Source organism: Rhinoderma darwinii, chromosome 4, assembly GCF_050947455.1.
Source record: "Rhinoderma darwinii isolate aRhiDar2 chromosome 4, aRhiDar2.hap1, whole genome shotgun sequence".
NCBI classification, from domain to species: domain Eukaryota; kingdom Metazoa; phylum Chordata; class Amphibia; order Anura; family Rhinodermatidae; genus Rhinoderma; species Rhinoderma darwinii.
This window is the reverse complement of record NC_134690.1, coordinates 410,066,911-410,091,029: the sequence shown is the minus strand read 5'-3', so window position 1 is coordinate 410,091,029 and position 24,119 is coordinate 410,066,911. Positions and strand designations below refer to the sequence as shown.

General features: G+C 46.5%; 1 protein-coding gene across 1 annotated transcript in view; it reads left to right on the top strand.

The window, feature by feature from the left end:
- Positions 1–24,119, top strand: part of GNMT (glycine N-methyltransferase) — a 61,502-nt gene that overhangs the window by 10,938 nt on the left and 26,445 nt on the right. The window contains exons 3-5 of the mRNA XM_075863537.1: positions 2,211–2,324; positions 23,653–23,795; positions 23,870–23,988. Of these exons, the coding sequence (XP_075719652.1) occupies positions 2,211–2,324; positions 23,653–23,795; positions 23,870–23,988 (376 nt within the window). The remainder of the gene's footprint in view (positions 1–2,210; positions 2,325–23,652; positions 23,796–23,869; positions 23,989–24,119) is intronic.

The window sequence follows — 24,119 nt, the reverse complement described above, 5'->3', positions numbered from 1 at the left end:
GCATAATAGTAGGAGTATTATTGGTGATGGAGAAGAATGTTATCTGTATGGATGATTGGTGATGGAGGAGAATGTTATATGTAAGGATGATTGGTGATGGAGAAGAATGTTATCTGTATGGATGATTGGTGATGGAGGAGAATGTTATATGTAAGGATGATTGGTGATGGAGGAGAATGTTATCTGTATGGATGATTGGTGATGGAGGAGAATGTTCTATGTATGGATGATTGGTGATTGAGGAGAATGTTATCTGTATGGATGATTGGTGATGGAGGAGAATGTTCTATGTATGGATGATTGGTGATGGGGGAGAATGTTATATGTATGGATGATTGGTGATGGGGGAGAATGTTATCTGTATGGATGATTAATGATGGAGAAGAATGTTATATGTAAGGATGATTGGTGATGGAGGAGAATGTTATCTGTATGGATGATTGGTGATGGGGGAGAATGTTATATGTGTGGATGATTGGTGTTGGAGGAGAATGTTATCTGTATGGATGATTGGTGTTGGAGGAGAATGTTCTATGTATGGATGATTGGTGATGGGGGAGAATGTTATCTGTATGGATGATTGGTGATGGAGGAGAATGTTCTATGTATGGATGATTGGTGTTGGAGGAGAATGTTCTATGTATGGATGATTGGTGATGGGAGAGAATGTTATCTGTATGGATGATTAATGATGGAGAAGAATGTTATATGTAAGGATGATTGGTGTTGGAGGAGAATGTTATCTGTATGGATGATTGGTGATGGAGGAGAATGTTATCTGTATGGATGATTGGTGTTGGAGGAGAATGTTATCTGTATGGATGATTGGTGATGGAGGAGAATGTTATATGTAATGATGATTGGTGATGGAGGAGAATGTTATCTGTATGGATGATTGGTGTTGGAGGAGAATGTTCTATGTATGGATGATTGGTGATGGGGGAGAATGTTATCTGTATGGATGATTGGTGATGGATGAGAATGTTCTATGTATGGATGATTGGTGTTGGAGGAGAATGTTATCTGTACGGATAATTGGTGATGGAGGAGAATGTTATCTGTATGGATGATTGGTGTTGGAGGAGAATGTTATCTGTATGGATGATTGGTGATGGAGGAGAATGTTATATGTAATGATGATTGGTGATGGAGGAGAATGTTATCTGTATGGATGATTGGTGTTGGAGGAGAATGTTCTATGTATGGATGATTGGTGATGGGGGAGAATGTTTGTATGGATGATTAATGATGGAGGAGAATGTTCTATGTATGGATGATTGGTGATGGGGGAGATTGTTGTATGTATGATTGGTGATGGAGGAGAATGTTATCTGTATGGATGATTGGAGAATGTTATCTGTATGGATGATTGGTGATGGAGGAGAATGTTATCTGTATGGATGATTAATGATGGAGAAGAATGTTATCTGTATGGATGATTGGTGATGGAGGAGAATGTTCTATGTATGGATGATTGGTGATGGAGGAAAATGTTATCTGGATGATTGGTGTTGGAGGAGAATGTTATGTATAGATGATTGGTGATGGAGGAGAATGTTATCTGTATGGATGATTGGTGATGGAGGAGAATGTTATCTGTATGGATGATTGGTGATGGAGGAGAATGTTATGTATGGATGATTGGTGATGGAGGAAAATGTTATCTGTATGGATGATTGGTGATGGAGGAGAATGTTATCTGTATGGATGATTGGTGATGGAGGAGAATGTCATCTGTATGGATGATTGGTGATGGAGGAGAATGTCATCTGTACGGATGATTGGTGATGGAGGAGAATGTTATCTGTATGGATGATTGGTGATGGAGGAGAATGTTATCTGTGTGGATGATTGGTGATGGAGGAGAATGTTATCTGTATGGATGATTGGTGATGGAGGAGAATGTTATCTGTACGGATGATTGGTGATGGAGGAGAATGTTATCTGTACGGATGATTGGTGATGGAGGAGAATGTTATCTGTATGGATGATTGGTGATGGAGGAGAATGTTATCTGTATGGATGATTGGTGATGGAGGAGAATGTTATCTGTATGGATGATTGGTGATGGAGGAGAATGTTATCTGTATGGATGATTGGTGATGGAGGAGAATGTTATCTGTATGGATGATTGGTGATGGAGAAACTTTATGAATGATGGTGGGGTTTGATCATAGGGTTAGGGTGATCTGTGTCTCCTGTTTCTGCAGTAATTGAGGAAGGTAACTGGCTGTCTCTGGATCAGGACATCTCTCGCCCTGGAATAGGATTTGATGCTGTGATTTGCCTTGGGAATTCATTTGCACATCTGCCGGATTTTAAAGGTACGCCGGACACAAACAGTGGTTTAACTCTAACTATAAAGAGAGTGATGGAAATCTAGATCCTACAATGTGACATTGGCAGGTGAAGCGGTTACATTATAATTGGGGAGGGGACACATTTTCTGAGTGATTATACCTGCAGCAGTGAGAAGCTGTAATATGCTTATAAACTCTGCGTGAACTTTCATATGAGGAACTTAAAGGTGGGTTTTTATCTTAGACATTTATGACATATCAACAGGATAGGCCATAAAATGTCTGATAGATGCAGGTCCCACCTCCCACCAGAACAGGGGTCCCCCCGACCCAGTCCTGCCTAGTGAGGCGCTCGTCGCATCCACGTGGAGAATCAATGGGAGTTGGCCGGGGATTATGAAAGCAGCCACGCTCACTGTTCTACGCTGTTTTCGTAACTCCTGGAGTAGTGGATCGAATTTACAGAAACAGCGTTGTACAACAAGCTCAGCTGTTTCCATAATTCCCGCCTAGTTTCTGCCTTACTTGGTGCCAGAGGTGGAACCCGCATCTATCAGACATTTTAGACAATTATGGAGTATCCACAGGCTATGCCAGAATTGTCTGAAATGGAAATACCCTTTTAACCCTTAACACACCTGTTCATGATGGAGGTGATATTTTTCGAAAGTAATGAAAGTTGCCACCATCATGAAAACGTCCTTTCCCAGTGAATCCAGTGGTTTTAACCCTAATTGGAAACTTTTGTAGTATAATGAAATATAATGTTTCTTGGTGACATCATCCTGGACCAGTTCTACAGAAGAACATTTTCTTACGGAAGGGTAAAGAATTCCAGATTTACAAGCATTTATGGATTCAGCACTTAAAGGAACTGTTAAGGATCTGCCAGGCACAGCGTCTGTATCCACGCCCATAGGTAATCAGCCTGCACCTGCTTCTATGTCTGTGAGACTGACTCCATCTTCCACCACTCAGGATGGCAGGCTTAGGTGTGGGAGAGCCTATCACAGCCTGGCCAGACGGAGCTAGCTCCCGCCCTCTGTCTATTTATACCTGCCTTTCCTGTTCCTCCTTGCTTGTGATTCTTGTTTTGTTTCCTTGCCCTGCTGCAGCTTCTTTAACCATTTGACCCTGCTTCATATCGACCCTGGCTTACTGACTACTCTCCTGCTCTGCGTTTGGTATCTCGTACACTCCTGGTTTGACTCGGCTTGTTCACTACTCTTGTTGCTCGCGGTGTTGCCGTGGGCAACTGCCCCGTTTCTCTAGCTTCTGTGTACCCTTGTCTGTTTGTCTGTCGGGCACTTATTGAGCGTAGGGACCGTCGCCCAGTTGAACCCCGTCGCCTAGGGCGGGTCGTTGGAAGTAGGCAGGGACTGAGTGGCGGGTAGATTAGGGCTCACTTGTCTGTTTCCTTACCCCCATCATTACAGGAACACTCCGGGCAAATGTGATACATACCATTATATTTACTGCAGTGCTGACGGGGACAAGGCATGGGACATTTCAGAATCCCTGTATAATGATGCTGGTTCTCGGGTCTGGAATTCAATAGGCAAGGTAACCACACAAATAAAATAATAACGCAAAATTCGTAGCACTTCAAGGAGTTGCACTGCAACAAGCTGGAATAAGAAATAGGCTAAGGTCCAGTGTCTAAAAAATGCCCTAGTCTGTACCCTGAACCATCGCAAGATTGTGTGGACTTTGCTGCAAGGGAATTCACAGGTTGCGGTCCGCAGAATAGTCCCTAGTTGGTGGCTGGGCTGCAGATAAAGGAGTACAATGGGGAGAGGAATCGGTCATAGTCCGATAAATTTAGAGTTTGGTACACGGGGGAGAGATCAGCCGTGGTCAGACATATGCAAAGTTCGGTAGAGATCAATAGTGGTTAAGCACAGGAAAGCTGGATTACTGGCAATCCAGAAAAATTAGGCATAGGAAGGACAAAGATGTGCTTAAATATAGGGCAGCAACCACTGTGATTGGTTATGGATTGCACCTGATAAGTAACCAATCACCAAGAGCAGCAAACACAAGCCTGGGACAAAACTAGAACAAGCAAGGCTCTCTGTAGCAGAACTGTCAAGGCTGCAAACAGTCAAGGCCCCATGCGCACGACCGTGCCCCTAATCACGGCCCGCAATTGCAGGCACGGTCGTCTGCTAGACGGCTGCCTGCGTTTTCGAGCCGAATTCCCATGCAAAGTATGGGAGCACGTCCCGTAAAACACGAAAAAAGCTGACATGCTCCATAATTCCCTGGCACAGTTCTACGCGACGGACACCCATCAGTAGCGATACGGAAAGGTGTACGCGGCCAATCGAGCTGAATGGGTCCATAAAACTGTGAACCGTATTACGGTCCGCGATTTTACGGTCGTGTGCATGGGGCCTAAGGCTAGAGAGTCCAGGAAGTATCACCCCCCTCAGGTCCTGCATTAGGCATAACACACTCTTTGACATTTGCATCCAGTGTTCCTTTAAATGTGTAAGATTCTCATTCTTTTCCTGCAAATTAAATGATTTAAGGAGACTGTAATATCAATGCCTCCTCCCTAACCATGAGTGGGGTACACTAGACACCTCGTGGCGGCCTGAGAGTGGCCTCTACTCTGGTTTTATCCTTTGTTTCTCTTTCCACTTCTGCCTAATTTTCCCCTTTTGGTGCAGCTGCTATCATCTTGAGGTTAATAAAATGCGGTGCTGTAGGTATGTCCTAATTCTTATGTTTGAGAGTTGAGGTGTCTCCTTCCTCTAATGTTTGGAGGTGGAGGGGTTTCTTATGTTTGTAGTTGTACATGTCTCTTGTTTGGAGGTGGAGGGATTCCCTTTCTTTTATGTTTGAAGGTGGAGGTGTCTCCTTCCTCCTATATTTTGAGCTGGAGGCTTCTTCTTCCTCTTCTGTTTGGAGGTGGAGGTGTCTCCTTCCTCCTATATTTTGAGCTGGAGGCTTCTTCCTCTTATGTTTGAAGGTGTCTCCTTCCTCCTATATTTTGAGCTGGAGACTTCTTCTTCCTCTTATGTTTGGAGGTGGAGGTGTCTCCTTCCTCCTATATTTTGAGCTGGAGGCTTCTTCTTCCTCTTATGTTTGGAGGTGGAGGTGTCTCCTTCCTCCTATATTTTGAGCTGGAGGCTTCTTCTTCCTCTTATGTTTGAAGGTGTCTCCTTCCTCCTATATTTTGAGCTGGAGGCTTCTTCTTCCTCTTATGTTTGAAGGTGTCTCCTTCCTCCTATATTTTGAGCTGGAGGCTTCTTCTTCCTCTTATGTTTGAAGGTGTCTCCTTCCTCCTATATTTTGAGCTGGAGGCTTCTTCTTCCTCTTATGTTTGGAGGTGGAGGTGTCTCCTTCCTCCTATATTTTGAGCTGGAGGCTTCTTCTTCCTCTTATGTTTGGAGGTGGAGGTGTCTCCTTCCTCCTATATTTTGAGCTGGAGGCTTCTTCCTCTTATGTTTGAAGGTGTCTCCTTCCTCCTATATTTTGAGCTGGAGACTTCTTCTTCCTCTTATGTTTGGAGGTGGAGGTGTCTCCTTCCTCCTATATTTTGAGCTGGAGGCTTCTTCTTCCTCTTATGTTTGAAGGTGTCTCCTTCCTCCTATATTTTGAGCTGGAGGCTTCTTCCTCTTATGTTTGAAGGTGTCTCCTTCCTCCTATATTTTGAGCTGGAGACTTCTTCTTCCTCTTATGTTTGGAGGTGGAGGTGTCTCCTTCCTCCTATATTTTGAGCTGGAGGCTTCTTCTTCCTCTTATGTTTGAAGGTGTCTCCTTCCTCCTATATTTTGAGCTGGAGGCTTCTTCTTCCTCTTATGTTTGGAGGTGGAGGTGTCTCCTTCCTCCTATATTTTGAGCTGGAGGCTTCTTCTTCCTCTTATGTTTGGAGGTGGAGGTGTCTCCTTCCTCCTATATTTTGAGCTGGAGGCTTCTTCCTCTTATGTTTGAAGGTGTCTCCTTCCTCCTATATTTTGAGCTGGAGACTTCTTCTTCCTCTTATGTTTGAAGGTGTCTTCTTCCTCCTATATTTTGAGCTGGAGACTTCTTCTTCCTCTTATGTTTGAAGGTGAAGGTGTCTTCTTCCTCCTATATTTTGAGCTGGAGGCTTCTTCTTCCTCTTATGTTTGGAGGTGTCTCCTTTCTCCTATATTTTGAGCTGGAGATTTCTTCTTCCTCCTATATTTTGAGCTGGAGACTTCTTCTTCCTCTTATGTTTGAAGGTGAAGGTGTCTTCTTCCTCCTATATTTTGAGCTGGAGGCTTCTTCTTCCACTTATGTTTGGAGGTGTCTCCTTTCTCCTATATTTTGAGCTGGAGATTTCTTCTTCCTCCTATATTTTGAGCTGGAGGCTTCTTCTTCCTCCTATATTTTGAGCTGGAGGCTTCTTCTTCCTCTTATGTTTGGAGGCTTCTTCTTCCTCCTATATTTTGAGCTGGAGGCTTCTTCTTCCTCTTATGTTTGGAGGCTTCTTCTTCCTCCTATATTTTGAGCTGGAGGCTTCTTCTTCCTCTTATGTTTGGAGGCTTCTTCTTCCTCCTATATTTTGAGCTGGAGGCTTCTTCTTCCTCTTATGTTTGGAGCTGGAGGTGTTCTCTTCTTACGTTTAGAGCTGTACATGTCTTTTATGTTTCGAGGTGGAGCAGTCTCGTTCCTCTTATTCTTGGAATTGTCTTTTTACTCTTATATAATAACAACCTTATATTAATACATGTATGTGGATAACTCTGAGAGTATGATCACACGCTTAGCATTTAACGTCTGAAAACCGCTCCTGATTTTCAGAAGTTTTTTAAGACACTCATGATTTTCGCTGCGTTTTAAACGGCCGTTTTTGGAGCTGTTTTCAATAGAGTCAATGGAAAACGGCTCCAAAAACGTCCCAAGAAGTGACCTGCATTTCTTTTTCGCGTCCGTTTTTTAAAATGGCCGCGTAAAAAAAGTCCCATTGGAACAGAACGCCGTTTTTCCCATTGCAATCAATGGGCAGATATTTGGAGGCGTTCTGCTTCCGATTTTTCGGCCGTTTACGGCCCGAAAAACGTCCGAAAATAGTCCGTGTGAACATACCCTTATAATAATCATATTTTTTATAATATTTTATTCTTTTTTTAGCATCCAAATGTACATTTATAAACATTCCATATTCACAAAATATTTAGAAGCAACACCCTTTATCTTCTGAAATTAGATCATAAATTATTCCTTGTTTTGGTATATTCGGCGGCTGCCGTATACTTACCTCTCCACTGCAACTTCTGGCTGCTGGCCGCCACCACGTCTGTCCATTACTTCGGTCTGGTCGCACTCTCCATCACCGCTGCTCCCCTCCTGCACTTCCTAGTGAACGCGCATGCTGACCCCCCTTCTCTTAAAGGGCCATTGCGTCCCTAATTACTACCCATCTTTCCTGGGCTATAAATTTATTTATTTATTTCAGTTACTTATATAGCGCCAACATATTACGCAGCGCTGTACAGAGGTCCTCTCTTTTTTACTGTCCCCATTGGGGCTCACAATCTAAATATAAAAGAGTTCTACCCACACCACTACTTTGCCTGAGTATTTAGCTTCCTCCTAGCTTGCTAGAGTTACCCTGCAGATAATTTTCTTTGCATTTTGTGTTTTGACCCCGCATGTACCTTTTGACTATCCTAAGAGGGGGCGTAAGGGAGGGGGTACTGTCGTGCCCGTGGTCGCTGACCACCGGCACATTGTACTTACCAGCAGCCGTGACCACAGGAACTTCATGGCGCCTCCTTTTCAGGAGACGGCCAGCACTTGCGGCTGCCCTCTGGTACTGCAAGTGTGCACACGCTTGTCCCCAGCCTTAAAGGACCAGCGCGCACCAATAATCTGTTCCCTACCCAATCCCAAGATCACCCTGGACTACTGAAAGGACAACCCTCCTTGCCTGAGAGTTGTTGTTGTCTACCCATGTTGGTATAGCAAATGGTCCCTTACTTGTATCCTGTTCCCGTATCCTGTAACGGTTTGTTCCTAAGCTGAAGTCTAGTGTTGGAGTCGTGTTGTTCCCGTGTCATGTGCCACGTCAAGCATCGCCACAATTCATCTGTGCCAAAGCGTCTGCTACATCTCGTGTCCGTCTGGACTCTTACAGGTTCTCATCTGCTAAGACTTTTTGCATAGACTGTTGCTTGGCCAGCTGCCACTCTGCTACGTCGGAGCAGTCTTGTGGGTCCACATACCCCAGCATCATGACAGGGTCACATCCTCTGTAGTCCCCATGACCGTCTCATTATCCACAAGCCCCGTGACATGTAGTACATACATTTTTTTGAATTTTGTCTTTTCAGCCATTTTATGTTCTTAGACAACCAATTCTGTAGGATTAATATCTTAGCAGCCATCAAACACCTCAAGTAGCGCCGAATTCCTGTTGCTTCACCCACTACAGATAACTTTGAATCTAATGGATTGTCCAATCTATGATTCTCTTTTAATATATTCTCTATAGGTTGCCAAAAGCGATGTAACTTTGGACACCACCACAATAAATATATCAACCCTGCATTCGCCTCCAAGCAATGAGGCACTTTGAAAAATATGGGTTTAAGAGACACTTCAACTTGTAATCAAATGCAGTCTATGAATTATAAGCCAAAAAGAAATTCTAAGAGAAGGTTTGAGGGATTCCGCCTTCAATGAACCAATAATACCCGCCACCGATGACCTAATCCTCCTCCCTCGCCTCCCGGCACCTCCTTGGAAATCTACCCATAAATACAATTTTTCTATTCATTATTATGCGCATCGAGTTCTCACACCATAACATCACCTGTTTCATTTATTGCAGGTGCTGCCTTAACCCCTTAGTGACCGGCCTATTTTAGACCCTAATGACCAAGCCATTTTTTACGTTTTTCCATCATCTCATTCAAAGAGCTATAACTTTTTTTATTTTTTCGCCGATGCGGTTGTATGAGGGCTTTTTTTTGCGGGACGACTTGTACTTTTTATCGGTACCATTTTGGCGTAGATGCAACTTTTTGATCACTTTTATATCACATTTGTTTTAAGGCTGGATTCAAAGAAAACCGCCATTTTTGCATGTTTTTTTCTTTTTACAACGTTCACCGTGCGGGTTAAATAATGTAATAGATTTATAGTTGGGGTCGTTACAGATGCGGCGATACCAAATACGTGTAACTTTTTTAACTTTATTTTGTTTTTTAATAATAAAGCAGTTTGTAAGGGGAAAAGTGGGTTTTTCATTTTTTATTCACTTTTTTTTTTCACTTTTTTTACTAGTCTCGCTAGGGGACTTCACTATGCGATCCTCCGATCGCTTTTATATTACACTGCAATACTTCTGTATATAGTGTATTACTGCCTGTCCATGTATTATGCCTCTGGCATGACCTAGCAGGCAGTCACTACAGGCAGACCCTTTATTAGGCCCCCGGCTACCATCGGAGACACAGACACTTTATCGCCGGTGGGATGAGTGGGAGCCCCTCCCTCTCTCCAAAACAACTCTGATGCGGCGCTTTCTATGGATCGCTGCATCTGAGGGGTTAAATGGGTGAGATCGATACTAATATCGCACCCGTTCGAGCAGGGACGCCCCAGCCCTCCGCTACCTCTGACAGCTGAGAGCATAGACATTTGACAGCTCCCGTCTCGGTTAATTTATTCCGATGCAGCGACGTAAAAAGGCTATTACATCGGAATAAAGCCCGTTAGTGGTCGCCGTAAATACACTATGGGGCGGTCACTAACGGGTTAATATATTCCCACTTCTTGCCAGTAGATATTGCACTTGTATATACCAGTTAAATGAGTTTTCTGTCAATTGGAATTCCTCCTTAAGCGCTCTACATGATTTACCATGACCCCTGTCATGACTTCAGCTGCTCCGGGTAACCTTTTTTTATCCTAAATTCTTTAATATAAGAAGCATTTAGACCCGTTGACCCCATCCCCCCTTGTCCCACTTCTCCCCGGCTACTGTCTGACGAGGCGGTTTGGTGAACAGAAACAACCAAGATCTCCGTGCTAGAACTCACATTCACTTCTATGGGAGTTACAGAAACCGTGGCGCTCAGCAAAGTCCGCTGTTTCCGTACTCCCAACCACGCGGGACAAGGTAGGAAGCAGGTCATGGGGCCTGCGTTCTGGAGATAGGTTCGGGTCCCAGAGGTGGGACCGCATCTATCGGACATTTTGATGATTCAGAAACAACAACTTCAGATGAACCCTTTTTAAATCCCATTTTAAATATACTATGAAGTGTTCTGTATCGTTTTTCCTCCAACCATAATAGACTGTTCCCAAAGATGTATGTAATCTGGGGGAATAAAATCATTTCTATTAAATTGATCCCTCCCATTCAGGGAATTGGTAATCTTGCTCATATAGCAATCGGGCAGCATCACCGATTTTGTCCAGTTAATTTTTAGACTAGAGTGAACCCCAAAATTATCTCATGGATTCCTTTTCCTCCACCTCCAGATTTCCAAACCTTTCACGTATTGACCCCGTCTATCCAAAGAGGCTTAGGGGTTCCAACACTCAAGAGAATAACCATGGGGAACGCGGGCACCTGCCTCTGCAGACGGAAACTCCTAGATCGTTCCCCATTGATGTTTATTTTCGCTTGAGGTCTGGTATACAAGACTTTTATCCGTTTAGTAACGTTATTCCCAAAAGCCATTTTATCGAACACGGACCAAAGAAGCTTTCATTCTATAGGTTTGAATTCTTTTGTGGCATCCGAGGACCCGATCGCACGATTACTCCCATCCCTAGTGTTCATTTGAGAATTATTATAAACCCTTGTGAATTTATTCGGGATAACCCCACATTGGTCGGGATGGACTATAGTAGTGATCATTTCAGCCGCACTCGGTACCAGCGCTCCAGCCAATAATTTAACATTCATGTTTATTAATGACACCAGACGATATGATTTAACCAACATCCAATCTTTACCACCTATTAGTAACATCACAGCTGTAGCGTCCTCCATAGATGCGGGCGAAGCCCCTTGTTTGGAGGAAGTTTCATTTACTGCCAACAAACAACCTATTTGTATTGCTTATACGTTTCAGCTCGTTTCCCATCAGCCCCTGGGCCTTATCACCTGTCATTGTTGCTAATTCTATGAGATCTAGAAATTCTTTCTTTTCTGTTGACCCAGAAGGGAAGACTGAGACCCAAATACCTCTGGCTCTTGTCATCATTAACACTTCACCTTGTGGAATAGTAATCGCTCTGATATTTAGTACAATGTTGTGACCTCCTGCGTGATTGTCGGCCTCTGTGGAAGTTTGGAGGAAAGTGAGGAGTTTCTGCAGAAGAAGTTTATTCCAAGGTGTGGAGTGTTTGGATGGGAAGATGAAGTGACGTATATACCGCTATCTACATCTCCCTGGCAGTGCTCTGAATAAGAATATTCACTTTGGCCACCTCCGCCCATCTCCTCGTTAGTGCTGTCCCTGCCCTGTCTCCCCAGCTTTACTATAATAGAGTACACAGCACAACAAAATTAAAACAAAAATATATTTTGGGGGGTATAGGAGGAACAGGTGTAAAGCTGACTGAATTGCTGGTGCTCGAGTTGTGATTTACATAGTTGATAAGGTTGAAGAATTGTACAGCCGGCGTCCTGGTGGTCCCTGTTGTGGCGTCCTGGATATTCTCCTGGCCGTGGCCACCGGCGCTTCTTCTGTGTCTCCCGTGGCTATGCTCCTCCTCCTGCTCGGGTCCGCATGTCCCTAACCAATCCCTGTTGCTTATTCAGGGCAGCTCCTCTTATCATTTGATGCCTCGACAACTTTGGTGCATCTTCGTTGTTTCCAGTCCGCATCTCGCTACCAGCTATCAGTCATATTGAGCTACCTGCTGTGGTGCTAATACAGAGGACACATGCCACACACGCTGCTCATACACAGGACACATGCCACACACACAGGACACATGCCACACACGCTGCTCATACACAGGACACATGCCACACACACAGGACACATGCCACACACGCTGCTCATACACAGGACACATGCCACACACACAGGACACATGCCACACACGCTGCTCATACACAGGACACATGCCACACACACAGGACACATGCCACACACGCTGCTCATACACAGGACACATGCCACACACACAGGACACATGCCACACACGCTGCTCATACACAGGACACATGCCACACACACAGGACACATGCCACACACGCTGCTCATACACAGGACACATGCCACACACACAGGACACATGCCACGCACGCTGCTCATACACAGGACACATGCCACGCACGCTGCTCATACACAGGACACATGCCACACACACAGGACACATGCCACACACACACAGGACACATGCCACACACGCTGCTCATACACAGGACACATGCCACACACGCTGCTCATACACAGGACACATGCCACACACGCTGCTCATACACAGGACATATGCCACACACACAGGACACATGCCACGCACGCTGCTCATACACAGGACACATGCCACACACTGCTAATACACAGGACACATGCCACACACACAGGACACATGCCACACACGCTGCTCACACACAGGACACATGCCACACACGCTGCTCATACACAGGACACATGCCACGCACGCTGCTCATATATAGGACACATGCCACGCACGCTGCTCACACACAGGACACATACCACGCACGCTGCTCACACACAGGACACATGCCACACACGCTGCTCATACACAGGACACATGCCACACACGCTGCTCACACACAGGACACATGCCACACACGCTGCTCACACACAGGACACATGCCACACACGCTGCTCACACACAGGACACATGCCACACATGCTGCTCATATATAGGACACTTGCCATGTTACCTTTTACAAAGTGTGACTTCAGATCCACACGCGTCTGCCAAGGTATTCTCTGCCAGTGCCTGTACCCACGTGTACTTCACCGTTGTCTCTTGGTCTGCTAGACCAGCTGCTACTCACAACGGTACCACCTCAAGAGGTAGCAACCTGGTAGTTTTTCCACAGTGAAGTCCAGACCACGTACGGTTAATGGGTGAATACCGGGGAGGCTACTTACATAATGCCCAAATCTACTGTTCTGCTGCCCGTGTCTGCCCGTGTCTGCCCCTGCAGTACATATAACTTGTTATATCTGTCAAGAAAGACATCCAGAACCATTTAATATTCAATTAAAACAACCATCGCAACATCCTGTGGCAGAGTCCCATCGTTTCACGCTCTTCCAGTACAGGGTCCATAGTGTGACTGCTCTTATATTACAGATTTCCACAGTGTGACTTCTCTTCAAGCAAAAAAATCCCCCTCTATGATAATAGTGAATTCTTCTTTCCTCCAGACATAGTGTTCACTTTCTGTCGTGGTTACAGGTCTAGGTATAAAAAGTTCATTAGAAAGATCTCTGTCCTGTCCAATTACATATCTGTACATTGTAATGAGATCGGCCATAAGACGTCTCTTTTTTCTAAACTGAATTACCACAAGTTTGAAAACCTTTCTTGGTCCTGCAATCCGCCCATTCCCTTAATGATCTTGGTCGCCCTTCTTTGTACCCGCTCCAGTTCAGCTATGTCTTTTTTATACACAGGTTCCCTAAAATTGTACACCATATTCAATGCATGGTCTGATTAGGGAATTGTATAGAGGCAAAACTATGTTCTTGTCATAAACATCTATATCACCATTAATGAATTCCTGTCACGATTAGCAGGAGGACTGCTACTGATCAATGGTATCTCTGTGTTTGGTCGTTGCAAGGCAACGCCATTGGTCTGAGTCTGGATTTGGTCATCATTTAGCATTGTCTGGTTAATTAGGGCGGAGTACTTTTCTTGGGCTAATATATACTTCAGACCTGGATTACTAAGGTGCTGGTTGTACTGTTTCTGGCACGTCCTAAACGCTTTCTGTTGGTGACTTTATTCTTGTCTGTGTGTTTGTTTGTACTGTTCATCCTCTGAGAGATCTAGTTTTTGTATAGTGATTTTGTGTGTATCCTGGGATCAATAGTTCCACTGGTTTGTTTGCTTTCTTGTGTGTTTGGTCTTCTGCCAAGCTGTTGTCTTACCCTGCAGTGGAATAGTATTCAGATAGGTTCAGTGAGTGCTGCTAATTTTCCACTGTCTATTCATCTGTTAGCTGCTTGCATGCTATTCATCTGCCATCCACTCAATTTATGCATTGTCCCCATCTTCCACTGCCTTCAGTCTTCCGCTCGTCCATTGGTGTGTAACTTGTGCCTTTTGTTTTCAGTCAGTATTGATGCGTGCTTCACCCATGTGATAGCGATTGTCTGGTATTGCGGTGTAACAATCCCATGATTTTATTTGCCTGGGCACAGCTGCCTGGCACTGGTTGCTAAAGTTAAGTTTACAGTCCACGAATATCCCCGTCTTTTTCAGTGACCGTGTTAAGCAGCGTTTTAGTATTTAGTACATAATTGTAGAATGCTTTTATTCGGCACAAGCACAAAATCTGACATTTATCCTCATAAAGCTTAATTTGCCATTTCTAAGCCCACACCTCCAGCGTACCCACATTCCTCTGTAATATTATATTATCCTCTTCTGGGCGTTATTACTGTACAGAGCTTAGTATCTCCTGCAAACATTGAAATGATACTCTGTAAATCCTGTACAGCTTCATTAATAAGCATATAAAAAAAAAAAAAAAGGGGCACAATACTGACCCCTGTGGTAACCCGCTAGTGCCTGTGATCCCATCCAGGAGTAACCCCTGTGGTCTACACTAGTAAACGTGATCCACTACAATATTGCCCCTGTGAAAACCCACTGTAACTGTAACCCAATCTGAGGATGTACTAAGAATAACTAGCCTCTGTTATCTGTCACTTATCCAGTTGTTAACCCAATTACATATATTTTACCCCAATCCCAGCATTTTCATTTTATGTACCAACCTTTAATGTGGCACAGTATCAAATGCCTTTGAAAAGTCTATATACACCACATCCACAGCATTACCCAGGTCCAGTCTATATACACCACATCCACAGCATTACCCAGGTCCAGTCTATATACACCACATCCACAGCATTACCCAGGACCAGTCTAGATACACCACATCCACAGCCTTACCAAGGTCCAGTCTAGATACACCACATCCACAGCCTCACCCGGGACCAGTCTAGATACACCACATCCACAGCATTACCCAGGACCAGTCTATATACACCACATCCACAGCCTTACCCAGGACCAGTCTAGATACACCACAGCATTACCCAGGTCCAGTCTATATACACCACATCCACAGCATTACCCAGGACCAGTCTAGATACACCACATCCACAGCATTACCCAGGACCAGTCTAGATACACCACATCCACAGCCTTACCAAGGTCCAGTCTAGATACACCACATCCACAGCCTCACCCGGGACCAGTCTAGATAAACCACATCCACAGCATTACCCAGGACCAGTCTATATACACCACATCCACAGCCTTACCCAGGACCAGTCTAGATACACCACAGCATTACCCAGGACCAGTCTAGATACACCTCATCCACAGCCTTACCGAGATCTAGTCTAGATACACCACATCCACAGCATTACCGAGGTCCAGTCTAGATACACCACATACACAGCCTTTACCCAGGACCAGTCTAGATACACCACATACACGTCCTCACCCAGGTCCAGTCTAGATACACCACATCCACAGCATTACCAAGGTCCAGTCTAGATACACCACAGTTTCACCCAGGTCCAGTCTAGATACACCACATCCACAGCATTACCCAGGTCCAGTCTAGATACACCTCATCCACAGCATTACCCAGGTCCAGTCTAGATACACCACATCCACAGCATTACCCAGGTCCAGTCTAGATACACCACATCCACAGCCTTACCAGGACCAGTCTAGATACACCACATCCACAGCATTACCCATGTCCAGTCTAGATACACCACATCCACAGCATTACCGAGTTCCAGTCTAGATACACCACATCCACAGCCTTACCCAGGACCGGTCTAGATACACCACATCCACAGCATTACCCAGGACCGGTCTAGATACACCACATCCACAGCCTCACCCAGGTCCAGTCTAGATACACCACATCCACAGCATTACCAAGGTCCAGTCTAGATACACCACATCCACAGCCTCACCCAGGTCCAGTCTAGATACACCACATCCACAGCCTTACCCAGTACCAGTCTAGATACACCTCATCCACAGCCTTACCGAGGTCCAGTCTAGATACACCACATCCACAGCATTACCCAGGTCCAGTCTAGATACACCTCATCCACAGCCTTACCGAGGTCCAGTCTAGATACACCACATCCACAGCATTACCCAGGTCCAGTCTAGATACACCACATCCACAGCCTTACCCAGGACCAGTCTAGATACACCTCATCCACAGCCTCACCCAGGTCCAGTCTAGATACACCACATCCACAGCCTCACCCAGGTCCAGTCTAGATACACCACATCCACAGCCTTACCCAGGGCCAGTCTAGATACACCACATCCACAGCCTTACCAGGACCAGTCTAGATACACCACATCCACAGCCTTACCCAGGACCGGTCTAGATACACCACATCCACAGCATTACCCAGGACCGGTCTAGATACACCACATCCACAGCCTCACCCAGGTCCAGTCTAGATACACCACATCCACAGCATTACCAAGGTCCAGTCTAGATACACCACATCCACAGCCTCACCCAGGTCCAGTCTAGATACACCACATCCACAGCCTTACCCAGGACCAGTCTAGATACACCTCATCCACAGCCTTACCGAGGTCCAGTCTAGATACACCACATCCACAGCATTACCGAGGTCCAGTCTAGATACACCACATACACAGCCTTACCCAGGACCAGTCTGGATACACCACATCCACAGCCTCACCCAGGTCCAGTCTAGATACACCACATCCACAGCCTCACCCAGGTCCAGTCTAGATACACCACATCCACAGCCTTACCCAGGGCCAGTCTAGATACACCACATCCACAGCCTTACCAGGACCAGTCTAGATACACCACATCCACAGCATTACCGAGTTCCAGTCTAGATACACCACATCCACAGCCTTACCCAGGACCAGTCTAGATACACCACATCCACAGCCTTACCCAGGGCCAGTCTAGATACACCACATCCACAGCCTTACCCAGGGCCAGTCTAGATACACCTCATCCACAGCATTACCCAGGTCCAGTCTAGATACACCACATCCACAGCCTTACCCAGGACCAGTCTAGATACACCACAGCCTTACCCAGGGCCAGTCTAGATACACCACATCCACAGCCTTACCCAGGACCGGTCTAGATACACCACATCCACAGCATTACCCAGGACCGGTCTAGATACACCACATCCACAGCCTCACCCAGGTCCAGTCTAGATACACCACATCCACAGCATTACCAAGGTCCAGTCTAGATACACCACATCCACAGCCTCACCCAGGTCCAGTCTAGATACACCACATCCACAGCCTTACCCAGGGCCAGTCTAGATACACCACATCCACAGCCTTACCCAGGGCCAGTCTAGATACACCTCATCCACAGCATTACCCAGGTCCAGTCTAGATACACCACATCCACAGCCTTACCCAGGACCAGTCTAGATACACCACAGCCTTACCCAGGGCCAGTCTAGATACACCACATCCACAGCCTTACCCAGGACCGGTCTAGATACACCACATCCACAGCATTACCCAGGACCGGTCTAGATACACCACATCCACAGCCTCACCCAGGTCCAGTCTAGATACACCACATCCACAGCATTACCAAGGTCCAGTCTAGATACACCACATCCACAGCCTCACCCAGGTCCAGTCTAGATACACCACATCCACAGCCTTACCCAGGACCAGTCTAGATACACCTCATCCACAGCCTTACCGAGGTCCAGTCTAGATACACCACATCCACAGCATTACCGAGGTCCAGTCTAGATACACCACATACACAGCCTTACCCAGGACCAGTCTGGATACACCACATCCACAGCCTCACCCAGGTCCAGTCTAGATACACCACATCCACAGCCTCACCCAGGTCCAGTCTAGATACACCACATCCACAGCCTTACCCAGGGCCAGTCTAGATACACCACATCCACAGCCTTACCAGGACCAGTCTAGATACACCACATCCACAGCATTACCGAGTTCCAGTCTAGATACACCACATCCACAGCCTTACCCAGGACCAGTCTAGATACACCACATCCACAGCCTTACCCAGGGCCAGTCTAGATACACCACATCCACAGCCTTACCCAGGGCCAGTCTAGATACACCACATCCACAGCCTTACCCAGGGCCAGTCTAGATACACCTCATCCACAGCATTACCCAGGTCCAGTCTAGATACACCACATCCACAGCCTTACCCAGGACCAGTCTAGATACACCACAGCCTTACCCAGGGCCAGTCTAGATACACCACATCCACAGCCTTACCCAGGACCAGTCTATATACACCACATCCACAGCATTACCAGGACCAGTCTAGATACATCACATCCACAGCATTACCCAGGTCCAGTCTAGATACACCTCATCCACAGCATTACCCAGATCCAGTCTAGATACACCTCATCCACATCCTTACCCAGGTCCAGTCTAGATACACCACATCCACAGCCTTACCTAGGGCCAGTCTAGATACACCAGATCCACAGCATTACCGAGGTCCAGTCTAGATACATAACATCCACAGCATTACCCAGGTCCAGTCTAGATACACCACATCCACAGCCTTACCCAGGTCCAGTCTAGATACATCACATCCACAGCCTTACCCAGGTCCAGTCTAGATACATCACATCCACATCCTTACCCAGGACCAGTCTAGATACACCACATCCACAGCATTACCCAGGTCCAGTCTAGATACACCACATCCACAGCCTTACCAGGACCAGTCTAGATACACCACATCCACAGCATTACCCAGGTCCAGTCTAGATACACCACATCCACAGCATTACCCAGGTCCAGTCTAGATACACCACATCCACAGCATTACCAAGGTCCAGTCTAGATACACCACATCCACAGCCTTACCAGGACCAATCTAGATACACCACATCCACAGCATTACCAAGGTCCAGTCTAGATACACCTCATCCACATCCTTACCCAGGTCCAGTCTAGATACACCACATCCACAGCATTACCCAGGTCCAGTCTAGCTACACCACATCCACAGCCTTACCCATGTCCAGTCTAGATACACCACATCCACAGCCTTACCAGGACCAGTCTAGATACACCACATCCACAGCATTACCCAGGACCAGTCTAGATACACCACATCCACATCCTTACCCAGGTCCAGTCTAGATACACATCCACAGCATTACCGAGGTCTAGTCTAGGTACACCACATCCACAGCATTACCGAGGTCCAGTCTAGATACACCACATACACAGCCTTACCCAGGACTAGTCTAGATACACCTCATCCACATCCTTACCCAGGTTCAGTCTAGATACACCTTATCCACATCCTTACCCAGGTCCAGTCTAGATACACCACATCCACAGCCTTACCAGGACCAGTCTAGATACACCACATCCACAGCATTACCAAGGTCCAGTCTAGATACACCTCATCCACAGCATTACCCAGATCCAGTCTAGATACACCACATCCACAGCATTACCGAGGTCCAGTCTAGATACACCTCATCCACAGCCTTACCCAGGTCCAGTCTAGATACACCACATCCACAGCATTACCGAGGTCCAGTCTAGATACACCTCATCCACAGCCTTACCCAGGTCCAGTCTAGATACACCACATCCACAGCATTACCGAGGTCCAGTCTAGATACACCACATCCACAACATTACCCAGGTCCAGTCTAGATACACCACATCCACAGCATTACCAAAGTCCAGTCTAGATACACCTCATCCACAGCATTACCGAGGTGCAGTCTAGATACACCTCATCCACAGCCTCACCCAGGTCCAGTCTAGATACACCTCATCCACAGCCTTACCCAGGTCCAGTCTAGATACACCACATCCACAGCATTACCCAGGTCCAGTCTAGATACACCACATCCACAGCATTACCCAGGTCCAGTCTAGATACACCACATCCACAGCATTACCCAGGTCCAGTCTAGATACACCTTATCCACAGCCTCACCCAGGTCCAGTCTAGATACACCACATCCACAGCATTACCCAGGTCCAGTCTAGATACACCACATCCACAGCATTACCCAGGTCCAGTCTAGATACACCACATCCACAGCATTACCGAGGTCCAGTCTAGATACACCTTATCCACAGCCTCACCCAGGTCCAGTCTAGATACACCACATCCACAGCATTACCCAGGTCCAGTCTAGATACACCACATCCACAGCATTACCGAGGTCCAGTGTAGATACACCACATCCACAGCATTACCGAGGTCCAGTGTAGATACACCTCATCCACAGCCTTACCCAGGTCCAGTCTAGATACACCACATCCACAGTCTTACCCAGGTCCAGTCTAGATACACCACATCCACAGCCTCACCCAGGTACAGTCTAGATACACCACATCCACAGTCTTACCCAGGTCCAGTCTAGATACACCACATCCACAGCATTACCCAGGTCCAGTCTAGATACACCACATCCACAGCCTTACCCGGGTCCAGTCTAGATACACCACATCCACATCCTTACCCAGGTCCAATCTAGATACACCACATCCACACCCAGGACCAGTCTAGATACACCACATCCACAGCATTACCCAGGTCCAGTCTAGATACACCACATCCACATCCTTACCCAGGTCCAATCTAGATACACCACATCCACACCCAGGACCAGTCTAGATACACCACATCCACAGCCTTACCCAGGTCCAGTCTAGATACACCACATACACAGCCTTACCCAGGACCAGTCTAGATACACCACATCCACAGACTCACCCAGGTCCAGTCTAGATACACCACATCCACAGCATTACCCAGGTCCAGTCTAGATACACCTCATCCACAGCCTTACCAGGACCAGTCTAGATACACCACATCCACAGCATTACCCAGGTCCAGTCTAGATACACCACATCCACAGCATTACCCAGGTCCAGTCTAGATACACCACATCCACAGCATTACCAAGGTCCAGTCTAGATACACCACATCCACAGCCTTACCAGGACCAATCTAGATACACCACATCCACAGCATTACCAAGGTCCAGTCTAGATACACCTCATCCACATCCTTACCCAGGTCCAGTCTAGATACACCACATCCACAGCATTACCCAGGTCCAGTCTAGCTACACCACATCCACAGCCTTACCCATGTCCAGTCTAGATACACCACATCCACAGCCTTACCAGGACCAGTCTAGATACACCACATCCACAGCATTACCCAGGACCAGTCTAGATACACCTCATCCACATCCTTACCCAGGTCCAGTCTAGATACACCACATCCACATCCTTACCCAGGTCCAGTCTAGATACACATCCACAGCATTACCGAGGTCTAGTCTAGGTACACCACATCCACAGCATTACCGAGGTCCAGTCTAGATACACCACATACACAGCCTTACCCAGGACTAGTCTAGATACACCACATCCACAGCATTACCCAGGACCAGTCTAGATAAATCACATCCCCAGCCTTACCCAGGCCCAGTCTATATACACCACATCCACAGACTCACCCAGGTCCAGTCTAGATACACCACATCCACAGCCTCACCCATGTCCAGTCTAGATACACCACATCCACAGCATTGCCAAGGTCCAGTCTAGATACACCACATCCACAGCCTCACCCAGGTCCAGTCTAGATACACCACATCCACAGCCTTACCCAGGACCAGTCTAGATACACCACATCCACAGACTCACCCAGGTCCAGTCTAGATACACCGCATCCACAGACTCACCCAGGTCCAGTCTAGATACACCACATCCACACCCAGGACCAGTCTAGATACACCACATCCACAGCATTACCCAGGTCCAGTCTAGATACACCACATACACAGCCTTACCCAGGACCAGTCTAGATACACCACATCCACAGACTCACCCAGGTCCAGTCTAGATACACCACATCCACAGCATTACCAAGGTCCAGTCTAGATACACCACATCCACAGACTCACCCAGGTCCAGTCTAGATACATCACATCCACAGCATTACCCAGGTCCAGTCTAGATACACCACATACACAGCCTTACCCAGGACCAGTCTAGATACACCACATCCACAGACTCACCCAGGTCCAGTCTAGATACATCACATCCACAGCATTACCGAGTTCCAGTCTAGATACACCACAGTTTCACCCAGGTCCAGTCTAGATACACCACATCCACAGCATTACCCAGGTCCAGTCTAGATACACCACATCCCCAGCATTACCCAGGACCAGTCTAGATACACCACATCCACAGCATTACCCAGGACCAGTCTAGATACACCACATACACAGCCTTACCAAGGTCCAGTCTAGATACACCACATCCACAGCCTTACCCAGGTCCAGTCTAGATACACCACAGCCTTACCCAGGGCCAGTCTAGATACACCACATCCACAGCATTACCCAGGACCAGTCTAGATACACCACATACACAGCCTTACCAAGGTCCAGTCTAGATACACCACATCCACAGCATTACCCAGGTCCAGTCTAGATACACCACAGCCTTACCCAGGGCCAGTCTAGATACACCACATCCACAGCATTACCCAGGACCGGTCTAGATACACCACATCCACAGCATTACCCAGGACCGGTCTAGATACACCACATCCACAGCCTCACCCAGGTCCAGTCTAGATACACCACATCCCCAGCATTACCCAGGACCAGTCTAGATACACCACATCCACAGCATTACCCAGGACCAGTCTAGATACACCACATCCACAGCATTACCCAGGACCAGTCTAGATACACCACATCCACAGCATTACCCAGGTCCAGTCTAGAACTTTCCTCCTCATATAAAGCTAATAAAATTAGTGTGAAAGGACCAATCCCTCATAAACTTATGCTGATACTGTGTTTTGAGGTTATTTTCCCCCCACAATGGAGGTTAAACTTAGACGCCTATAGTTTCTGCGCTCATGTTTTAACCACTTTTTAAATATTGGTGGCACATTTTCTATGCGCCATTCCTGTGAAGCAGACCCTGCTGTGATAGCATCCTGAAAAATTTGAAATAAGGCAAAAATCTGTCTATCACGGTTGACTTGGCGGAAAATCCGGTATGGAAGGAATTTGACATTAGGGGCATGACTGAACTGCCATTTATCTTCTATCAGGAGATCAGAGTGACCAGCGCTTGGCTCTTCGTAACATCGCGGCGATGGTTCGACCAGGCGGAATCTTGATCATTGACCATAGAAACTACGACTACATCCTGAACACTGGCTGTGCCCCTCAAGGCAAGAACATTTACTACAAGGTGAGAGGCATTTTCTGAGCAGAATCATCGTCCAGGACAATTGCAGAAGTTAATGTCTGACTATGTCTCTGCAGAGTGACCTGACCCAGGACATTAATACCTCAGTGTTGTGGGTGAACAATAAACCTCACATGGTGACCCTGGATTACACTGTCCAAGTGCCGGCGTCTGGAGCGTCACAGCCAGAACTGAGGTACAACCTATTATTCATCTCAGGACAGAAAATCTCGCTGCTGTATAGAACGATTTTATCTATATGCCATGCAGCACTGTGTATCAGGCTGCTGTATATACTGTAACAATTTATTGGGATGCTATGCGGGG